At 46.1% G+C, this 11,088-nt stretch overlaps 1 protein-coding gene across 2 annotated transcripts; it reads left to right on the forward strand.

Annotated features, from left to right (window-relative positions):
- The first annotated feature begins 1,846 nt into the window (after positions 1-1,846).
- Positions 1,847-9,483, forward strand: LOC103749054 (serum amyloid A-4 protein-like). Of its 2 annotated transcripts, none has more exons than XM_008851858.3 (4): positions 1,847-2,272; positions 2,830-2,924; positions 8,696-8,834; positions 9,183-9,483. In XM_008851858.3, exons 2-4 carry the CDS (start codon positions 2,834-2,836, stop codon positions 9,343-9,345), a joined length of 393 nt encoding a protein of 130 aa, XP_008850080.1. In that variant the 5' UTR covers positions 1,847-2,272; positions 2,830-2,833; the 3' UTR covers positions 9,346-9,483. The 2 variants fall into 2 exon arrangements, with proteins under 2 accessions (XP_008850080.1, XP_029411270.1); XM_029555410.1 differs by lacking the exon at positions 1,847-2,272 and adding an exon at positions 2,355-2,511.
- Positions 9,484-11,088: the final 1,605 nt, after the last annotated feature.

Below are 11,088 nucleotides of genomic sequence, written 5' to 3' on the forward strand. Positions count from 1 at the left end.
TTCCTATTGTAGGAATTTAGTCTATATGTGTTTATAATTGCGTCAGGGACATCTAACAAGGTTAATAAATGCAGCATTATTTACACTAACAAAATACTGTTAACCATCAAAATATTGCACAAATTATTGTCAATACATACAATAAAATAATGTGTTTTCAAAAAGAGAAAGGAAAGCAACAAACTTGGTTTGGAAAGACTTCCAAGATACCCTAAGTTTTCAAAACACACAGAAGGATGCGTTTGGATGAAAAGGGAGCATCTACCCATCTACCATCGTCTATTTAATCAATTCTATTGCCCAGAAAGCCCTCGTCCTTGGCCTTTCCTCTATATTCCTTTCCTTCCTTTTCTCCCAGAATCATTACCTCATCCTTGGCTGGTCAGTAGAGCAAAGTCTCACCTGCCCCGTGACCTTATATTCCTTAGGGAGCCAGCACAAAGGATTGGCAAGCATCTCCTGATCATGATGATCACTTCTCTGGCATGTGTACGTACAAGTCCCGGGGAAGACCTCCTCTCAAGCAGAGTGGGAACCAGGAAGCAAAGGAGATCAAGCAGAGAAGACCCCTGATCCCTCACATTTGATTTTGTGAATTTAGCTCTTTTCTGTGATAACAGGGTGTGGAGAGGCAGTTTATTAGTCACTTTTCTGTTGCTAGGATAGAAACACTGACTGAAGCAATTTATAGAAGGAAGAGTTTACTTGAGCTTACAGTTCCAGGGGAATTACACTCCATCATGGCAGGGAGGCATGGTGGCTGGAGGTGGCTGGAGCAGGAGCAGCAGACGCTAAGCTCTCACATCATCACGCAGACACAGGAAGTAAGAGAACAACTGGAGATCCAGAAAGGCTTAAGAACTCTCTATCCATCCCCAGTGACGTGCTTCCTCCAGGATAGCCACACCTTCTAAAACCTCCCAAAACAGCTCCATCATCTGGGGACAATATGTTCAAACACTTGGAGCCTATGGGGGACATTTCCATTCAAACCACCACAGGCAGCAGTTAGAGAACTGCCAGAATATAAAACTCGGGTAGTTTAGAGCAAACTACTTTTTTTAAATTGAATTTTTGTGTATTTCATACACAAAATCATCTTTACACCTCCTTCCCCTTTGGCACCCTTCCAACCCCATCCCCAACTAGAGTTCATACATTCTGTCATTTGTTTTAAGGCCTATTATGTAAAGTCAGTGTCCCGAGATGCCCCTCAGTGCAAGTTCATTCATCAGGGTTTAGGCCGCCTATCTAGAAGTTCGCTAAGGGGAGGCCTAATTTTGGCACTATCAGGCAGTCTGCTAAGGTCTCAGCTCCTACTGTAGGGAAGAGAGGTCTGCCCCTGGAGAAGTGGGAGGGGCCTCATGCAATCCCACTTAGGAGGTACAGCTGAGGGGATGCTCACCAGCACGTGGAGCCCAGATCTAGGCACTCTTAGGCAGTGTGCTGAGTTCTCAGCCCCTACACCAGGCAGAGGTCAGATACAGGTGCTCTCTGGTCATCTGCTAAGGTCTCAGACCCTACCCTACTGTAGGGCAGAGAGGTCTACCCCTGGCGACATGAGGGGGGCTCATATAATCCTAATTATTGGATTGGGCATGGCTCAGTTTGGGGAAGCTCACCCCCACATGGAGACTGGTTCCCCATATGCTCAGGTGGTCTCTTTTTATTTTTATTATTTTTTATTTTATGTGTATGAGTGTATTGCCTGCATGTGTCTAAGTGCACCTGTGTCATGAAATGCCTATGGAGGTCAGAAGAGAGTGTTGGATTCCCCTGGAATTAGAATTATGGACAGTTGTTAGCTATGATGTGGGTGCTGGGAATCGAACCTGAGTTCTCTGCAAGAGCATCCAGTGCTCTTAACTGCTGAGCCATCTTTCCAACCCCTAGAGCAAACTACTATAAATAAGGAAACACTGTTACCTAACACGCACTTCTTTTCCTCTCTGGTGGTAAGTATTGAATTCAGGGCCTCATACAAGCAGCGAGCCAGGTGCTCTACCACTGGACTAAATTCCCAGACCTAGTTTTTCATTTACCAAGAAGAATTGAGCAAGAAGGATGTTTCCTGGCAGGTTGCTGGATTTAAAGCTGCTCTTCTCACTAGTGTCAAAGCTAAGAAAGAGGCCAGCTGCTGATTCATGGCAGGAAGGTTCCCGCAGCCCTACTTCCCCTGAAGCTTCAACTAGAGAAGGGCCCATAGGTGATATTCTCTTCCAGGGAGGAACTGGTCCTGTTTTACTCCTGAGATCCATTTCTTATATATTTGGTAAGTTCTAATTGGGAAAAATGTGTTTGCTGCATTTGTTTGTTTATTTATATATTTCTTTATTGAGACAAAGTCTCCTGTAGCCCTGGCTGGCCTCCATCTAATTATGTAGCTGGGAGTGGACTTTGTACTTCTGATCCTCCTGCCTGCACCTCTTGAGTACTGAGATAACAGGCATATGCTACACTTGGTTTTGTATGGTGCTGGGGCTCAAACCAGGGCCTCCTCATGCATGCTAGGCAAGCATGCTACCAACTGACCTACATCCCCAGATTTTCTGCTTCTTCAGGGGGTCAGGGCTGGGTAGAGCCAGAACTCAGAAATACTTACTCATTAACTTTAGTCTGCTGTATTAGGCAGAGTGGGCCACAAGTCAGTAACAGTTTGAACCTTCCATTTTCCAGGGATCTGGTCAACAGTCATAGTTTGTGCTTCATTCTAAAGCCCATTTCTGTTTTCCATAAAGTAATGATTCTAAGATGAAGTGGAAATGCAGGGCTAGGCAGTATTTCCAATTCAAAGCATTCATCTGTTTGGACTGCTTTCTGTCCCTGCAGCACCATGAGGCTTGGCGTAGCCATGGTCTTCTGCTCTTTGGTCATGGGAGTCAGCAGTGAAGGCTGGTATTCGTTCTTCAAGGAAGCTGTCCAAGGTAAGGACTCTGGAGGATGGTGACCACATCCAACTGCTCCCAGGACTCCCTCTGACAGAGGTCACATACCTGCTCCTTAGAGAAGCTACAAATGAGGCAGGGTATAAGTGTGGCTCTCCATCTTTCCACTTCTACACTGGTCTCATGAGACGCCTTCCCATGGGCTCTTCAGACAGAGTTCAAAGGTAATTTGGGTAATTTGCTGATGCTGTGTGCAGAAGGCTAGTGTCTTCATACAGCTGGAATTCACGGATGGCAAATTCCCCAGTCTTAGCGTGCAGGTGGGGAGCTTGGGATTTGTCTCTAAAGGAACATGAGATGAGTAAATATGCACTTCTGAGAGAGAGAGAGAGAGAGAGAGAGAGAGAGAGAGAGAGAGAGAGAAAATAGGTGAAACAGCAGCAATTGTATGGAGAAATCCTATTGTATCCCAAGCCAACAACTGGGATGCAGAGGTCGTAGAAATTCAGCAATAACTCCTAGTCATGCAATAGATATAGCAGCTAGGGGCTGGAGAGATAGCCTAGTTGCTAATAGCACTCTTGCAGGAGGTTGGAATTTGGTTCCCATGCCCATTTCAGGCAACTCCAGCTCCAAGAGTCTGCTGCCTCTTCTGGCCTCCAAAAGCACTGCCTTCGCATGCAGACACACACACACACACACACACACTCACAATTAAAAATAAAAATAAAAATAAAATCTTTTTTTAAAAAGAGAGTGCAAACTGCCTCTGATTAGCCACCGAGGGCCGAGATTGGGCCCAGAGACCAGCATCTGTCTTCCCTAAAGGGAAATTAAGCTTATTGGCCAGTGATTAAAGAGGAAAACTTATCTTGTCAGGGTTTGCAATACTTTGACTTGACGTGCTGGTATTAATTTTGCAGTTGAACTTTAATAAAATTTATTTTTCTTTCTTTTGTTTTACTCTCTTCTTTGTTTGAGGCAGCTCCTTACTCTATAGCTCAGGCGACCTGGAACTCATTATGTAGCCCAAGCTGGCCTCAAACCTGCAGGAACCTTCCTGCATCAGCCTCCTGAGTGCTGGGGTCATCAGCATGGACCATCACATGGCTTTGAATAGATTTTTCAAGAGAAAGTTTACAAATTCCAATTTTTTTTTCATTTTGAACTTCACATGCTCCCCCCACTGTGGTCCTGAAGAGTGAACCAAGGGCCTTGCACGTGCTGTGTAACTACTTTATGGCTGAGCTACATCTGTCGTGCCCGTGTGTTTGCCTTATTTATTTGGATAGCGTCTTGGTATGCAGCCCAGGTTTAGCTTTGAAGTCACTGACCTCTTACCTCTGCCGCTGGGATTGCAGGCATGTGCCACCATGCTCAGCACTCCAGTCCACAGATGCTGTTTTTCCATGATTTTTTTGGCGGTAACTGCTAAGTTTTTCTCTCTATGGTAAAGAATATCACTGGGGATGGTGGGGCATGACTGTAATCATAACACTAAAGAGGCAGAGGAAGGGAGTCACTGTAAGCTTGAGGCCAGCCTGGTCTACATAATGACACTTTATCTTAAAACAAAAACAACCGGGGAATGGTGGTGCACGCCTTTAATCCCAGCACTTGGGAGGCAGAGGCAGGCAGATCTCTGTGAATTCAAGGCCAGCCTGGTCTACATAGTGAGTTCCAGGACAGCTGGGGCTACAGGAAAACCCTGTCTCAAAAAGACCAAAAAAAAAAAAAAAAAAACCCTAACATGAAACAAAAAACCCAAAGCCAAAACCAGTCTCTTAGGTCCTTAGATGGGTATATTTCAGACTGTGTTGTGGGGTGCACAGGTGTTTAAATTTGCTGAGTGTTTTAAATGTCCATTCTGGAGCCTCGTCTTACCAGCTTCTGAGTCAGATTCTTAGAGGTAAAGTAGGAGCAGGAATCACTTTCAACCAGCCTCTCGGGTTATGTTAAACATAACATCACCCAGGAAGACGTCATCAGGTTTTGCGCTCACCTGATGAATCTGTCAGGTGTTTGAAGAAAACTCTTGCTGGGCAGTATGGAAACATTAAGTGGATTTTTAACAAGATTTAGAGAAAAAAGTTACTACGCCATGCTACAGACCAACGGACAGAACCACAGACACAAAGTAACCAATGCACAGAAGCAGAGAGACGGCATGGAGTAGGTGAAACTCCATCATAGCGTCCCTTGCCCTTTGGTTTAAGGAAGGTCCTTGATATGCAGCCCACAGCTGGAGTCAAAAGTTTTGATGGCTGAACAGCTCGGGCAGTTTCTATAGCTCTTCCTGCCTTAGACCTGTTTTAAATTTCTTTGATTTATTTTTATTTTATGAGTGTTTTGCCTGCATGTGCCTAAGTGTACCTGTGGTTGTGCAAGGCCCGCAGAGGCCAGAAGAAGGCATCGAATCCTCTGGAACTGAAGTTATGGAAGGTTGTTAGCTGTCATGTGAGCGCTGGGAACCAAACCTGGGTCTTCTGCAAGAGCAGCCAGTGCTCTTAACTAATGAGCCATCTCTCTAGCTCCCAGACCTGATTTTTCACTATTTTTCTTTCGAAATCTTTGACAAGGGTATCCCAGTTGTGTAAACTATAGTTTGATGAACTTGTATATGTAAGCACCCATATTACCACGATCACTTCAAGACGTGGAACATGTGGGGTCCCCCAGAAGAATTTCTTACACTCTCCTCATCCAGTTAGTAGCTCCCACCAAAAGTAAACCTCATCCTTACTGCTATCACTGTAGATTGCTTTTGCCTTTTAGTCTGTATGCTTGTGTGATATGTGTGTGCGCACGCACGCGTGTGTGTTGCATGTGTCTTCTTTCCTTATTTTCTTTCTTTTGTGGTTCTAGGGATTAAATCTAGGGCTTGGTATGTGGTAGGCAAGTGTTCTACAGCAGAGATGTGTTCCAAGACTATTTTTCTATTTTTTTTATTTTGAGGCAGGGTCTCACTATATTAGACTTGAACTTTGGAACCTCCCACCTCGGTCTCTTGAGTAGTGGACATTACGAGCATGCACCACAGGCCTGGCTGTAGCTAGTTCTCTTCCACTCAACACTATAATCAGAAGATGCATTCATGTTGTCTTGTGTGTTGGTGTCTTGCTCCTTGCATTCATAGATAGTACTACACAGCATAAATATACCTCCGTTGATGCATCTGCTCTCTATCAGATAATTAGAAACTTTCAATTTGGTGCTATCATGGGTAAATCTAAATGAACACTATGTTCATGCTCTTTGGTGAATATAAGCTCTCATTTCTGCTGGGATTATATACCCAGGAGCAGGATCCTTAGGTATATGTAGGTTGAGCCTGGGTCAATGGGTCGAGCAGTTTTCCAAAGTTCTACTACTACCTTCAAGTTCTCTCGGCCATTATGAGAATCCCAACAACTGGGCACCACTGTCTGAGTCGATCTCCAGTAAGAGGGGGCAGTGGGCAGTCCTGTCGCATTCTGACTTTAGAGGAAATGCCTTGTCACCATGCTGGGTGCATAATGGCATCCCTTTGTCACCAACACCCTTGGGTAATGGGAAAAGGAAGGTCCAGTACAACACTGGGCTCTGCGTGCACCACACTTTATCTTCTTCGTAGAAGAGGTAGGTGTGACCTCCCAAATCAAGGTGACCAGAGCTGAAGCTCATCTGGCATGAACTTGACTGGAGACACAGTTCTGGGTGTGACTGTGAGGGTGTTTCAGAGAGGCCTAGATGAGGAAAGAAGACCCACCCTGTGAATATATGTGGCACATTTCCACGGGCTGGGGTCCTAGACTGAAGGGGGAAGGAGAGAGCCAGTGAAACGCCACACTCATCTCGTTCTGCGTCCTGACTACAGACACCTCACGCTCCCACTCACAATGTGACCAGCCTTCTCACACACACAGACACACAGACACACAGACACACAGACACACACACACACACAATGCAACCAGCCTTCTCACACACACAGACACAGACACACACACACACAATATGACCAGCTTTCTCATACACACACACACACACACACACACACACACAATGTGACCAGCCTTCTCACACACACAGACACAGACACACACACACGATGTGACCAGCCTTCTCACACACACACACACACACACACACACACACACTGTGACCACCCCTCTCACACACACACACACACACACACAATGCAACCAGCCTTCTCACATACACATACACAGACACAGACACACACACACACAATGTGACCAGCCTTCTCATACACACACACACACACACACACACACACACACAATGTGACCAGCCTTCTCACACACACAGACACAGACCCACACACACGATGTGACCAGCCTTCTCACACACACACACACACACACATACACACACACACACACACAATGTGACCAGCCTTCTCATACACACACACACACACACACACACACACACACTGTAACCAGCTCTCTCACACACACACACACACACACACGCACACAATGTGACCAGCCTTCTCACACACACAGACACAGACCCACACACACGATGTGACCAGCCTTCTCACACACACACACACACACACATACACACACACACACACACAATGTGACCAGCCTTCTCATACACACACACACACACACACACACACACACACTGTAACCAGCTCTCTCACACACACACACACACACACACGCACACAATGTGACCAGCCTTCTCACACACACACACACACACACAAATGGGACCAGCCTTCTCACACCCGCACTGCCATGTCTTCCCCTTCAACTGTAGCCAAAATAAACCCTTCCTTTCTTAAGTTGCTTGTCAGGTATTTTGCCATCATGAGAGCAGTAGTGAACACACAGGGCAAAGCTACACATGGACACTTGAGCCCTACAGAAAGTCTGACCCCCCCATGAAATTTGGTGCTCTCTAGCAGTGCTGCGTGACACACACTGCATACCCCAGAGGGTTTCTTGAGCCTCAAGTCAGAATTACCCATGCTTGGTTGTGTTTTTCTAAGTGGTCGTTGTTAGATTTAGGGGAGCAGAAAAAGTTTAGAGTTTAGAAACAAGAGTCAGAGCCAGGCCTGCCACAGGCAAGGAACGTGTCCTCCTTATTCAGAGAACACAGCAAAGCACAGGAGCTGTCTTCAGAAGACAGGCGTCTGCCTCGAAGGGAGGGGCAGTTGAACTTACATAGGAACTCTGTTTAACACCGCTGCGGGAATTTGCTCAGTGCCAGGGTCTAGTGTCCTTGAGGATCTCTCTCCCAAGATGTTTTCTCAGGCAGGCGAGCTATCTTAGGGCAGTTAAGTAGACAGGCTGACTCCATAAACAGCCTCCCTCAGTCCAGGAAGTGACCAGCTGATAAGGCTTGGGCAAGGCCAGCCTGTCAATTTAGAGCCAGTTAGCCACTTTAAGGGATTTATGGTTATATTGCTTTCCTAATTAGGCTCATGGCTCTTCACACATTCGATCAGTTGTGATAGGTGTGTGAACTCCATTTCCTCTCACTGTACACGCAGTCCCGAGATCTTACATTCTCCCTTGTCAGCTCCCTTACACAATAGTCTCATGTCTTCTCTGTACACAGCACACACACAGGTCCATATAAGACACAGCCCAGGGCACCATAGCTGCCAACCAATCCGACACAACCCAATCCAATTCATGGAGAAGCACCTCCCTTAGGGTCACCAGAGACTATTCATCTCCATGCTTCTCCTCAAAGGATGACCCCTGTGGAAATCCACAGAGAGTTTTCATTCCCCACTTCTTCAGTCAATCACCAGGTTCAGTTTTGTAATTTTCCTTCCTTTCTAGGAGCTGGAGACTTGTGGAGAGCCTACTGGGACATGCGAGAAGCCAACTACCAAAATTCAGACAGATACTTCTATGCTCGGGGGAACTACGAGGCTGCACAAAGGGGTTCCGGAGGCATCTGGGCTGCTAAAATCATCAGGTAATATTCCAGAAGCTACTCTGCATCTCCTGCCTGTAGCCTCTCTTGCTGCTTATGTTCCTAGGGTCTAGGGAACCCCGCAGAGCCTGAGGGGTGGTAAGAATGCATTTCTTCTCTCACTCAAAACAAAAACGAAAACCAAGATGGGTGTTTCCAAAGCACAGGGTCCAGAAAGAGGCAACTGACTGAGGCCTTTGCCTAAGACAACTGGTACTCTCTTTTCTCTGTGCCTCAAGGTTTATTCTTCTGGTGTTCTCTGGGTCTTTTCTTGGTGGGAGGGGGAGGGAGTCAGGAGGTGAGGCTATCTCAAGAGTAGGATTCATCTTGTCTCCCTTCCTTGGATTTCAGCACTGCCAGGAAATATTTTCAGGGCCTCCTAAACCAGTACTATTTTGGAATCAGCAACCATGGATCGGAAAGCATGGAATCCACCCGGAAGGCCGAGGAATGGGGCCGAAGTGGCAAACACCCCAATCACTTCAGACCCCAGGGCCTGCCTGAGAAGTTCTGAGCTGGCTGTTCCCACTGCTCTCAGGGGACGAGGCTGGGCCACATCCCTCTGCCCCTGATACACTGTCACTGTGCTCTGTGTCCCCAGGAACTCTTACAGGGATCCCAAAATTGCCAAATAAATATTTATCAAATTGAATTTATTGATGGAAACAGAGAACTTTAGGAAAGACTTTCTGGGAATAACTACCCGGTGTGACCTGGAAGAGAATGTGTCTGTGAACATGGAGGTCACACGACCCCACCAAAGCTGTTCTGGCCTTTAGCAGCTTCCCCTCCCTAGCTGGCCTGAGCTGGTGTGAGGCCCACCCACCGTGCTGAGTTCTTCAGTGACTGGAGTTTGCTCTAGGATGAGCCCGTGCAGTTTTCTTCTTGACACGTCGGATATCCCACAGCACCTCCAACATCTTCTGGACCGACCCAGGCCTCTCTGTTTTATTGCTATTCTCAGGTCTCTCTGTGTACAGACACAAACTCTGCCTTATCAGTTGCACTCTTCTGAGTTTGATTCCAGGCCTTGGCCCCTGTCACCTCTTTTCTTATGGAGCAGGTACACTGCTTTGGGAAGCCTCGTCCTAATCCCAGGAATCCTAACCTAGAGACTGTATTTGGGGTACTGGGGATATAGCTCAGTTGGTGGAGTGCTTGCCTACACTGCAGGAAGCCCTGGGTTGGGTCCCCAGCATACATAAACCTGGTACAGTGACGCACATTGATAATTCCAGCATGGGAGAGGAAGGAAAAGACAGATCAGAAGGTCAAGGCTAGCCTGGGATGCATGAGACTCTGACTCAAAAAATACCAGAATCGGGGCTGGAGAAATGACTCAGCAGTTAAGAGTACTGGCTACTCCTGCAGAGGATCTGGGTTCAGTTTCCAGCACCTACATAGCTGCTAACAGCCATCCGTAAGTCCAGTTCCAAGGGATCTGATGCACTCTTCTGACCTCCATGGGCATTGCATGACATTAGGTGTAGTTACATGCGTGTAGGCAATATACTCATACAAATGAAATAAAATAAAAAAATACCAGTCTACCCCAACTCAACTGTTAACTACTTTCTACTCATTTTACCCAAGAAATGCTTCTCCTATTGGTTTTCCTTTATACTATCTTTTGGTCCAAATAAAATTCTACCTGTTTTAGAGGGAAAGTGCGATATGGCATCATTGACTATGAATGAACGAATCAATTTGCTAATAGAGCAAAGGCATTCTTTTTACCGTAGGTCAATCTAGTTTGTAGGAACAGGAAGGCTCTAATGAAAAGGGAGATAACTGATGGTAACAAGGGAATAGCTGCTACCTTAGTCAGGCCCCTCAGCAGTGGGTTACACCCCAAAGGAGTAGGAACATCTCTTCCACAAGAAAAAAATGTATCTCTCCCCTCCCTTGAAATATCCCCTCCACTCCTACCCTCTAGGGATTTTCCAAATGAAAATACACATACCTAAAGACTCAAAGCTAACATTCACATGTGAGAGAAAACATGCAATGTGTGTCTTTCTGCATCTGGGTTACCTCCCTCGGGATGACCTGTTTCCAGCTCTATCCATTTACTACAATTTTCATAATTTCATTTTTATTAAAAATGAATAATACTCCATTGTGCAAACATACCACATTTTTCTTATCCATTCTTCAGTTGATGGGCATCTAGGCTGCTTTCATTTCCTGGGTATTATGAATAGAGCAGCAGCAAACATGGATGAATAGGTATCCTTGTGGTAGGATGTGGAGTTCT

Source organism: Nannospalax galili, unplaced genomic scaffold (genome assembly GCF_000622305.1).
Source record: "Nannospalax galili isolate Female #2095 unplaced genomic scaffold, S.galili_v1.0 scaffold7986, whole genome shotgun sequence".
NCBI classification, from domain to species: Eukaryota; Metazoa; Chordata; class Mammalia; order Rodentia; family Spalacidae; genus Nannospalax; species Nannospalax galili.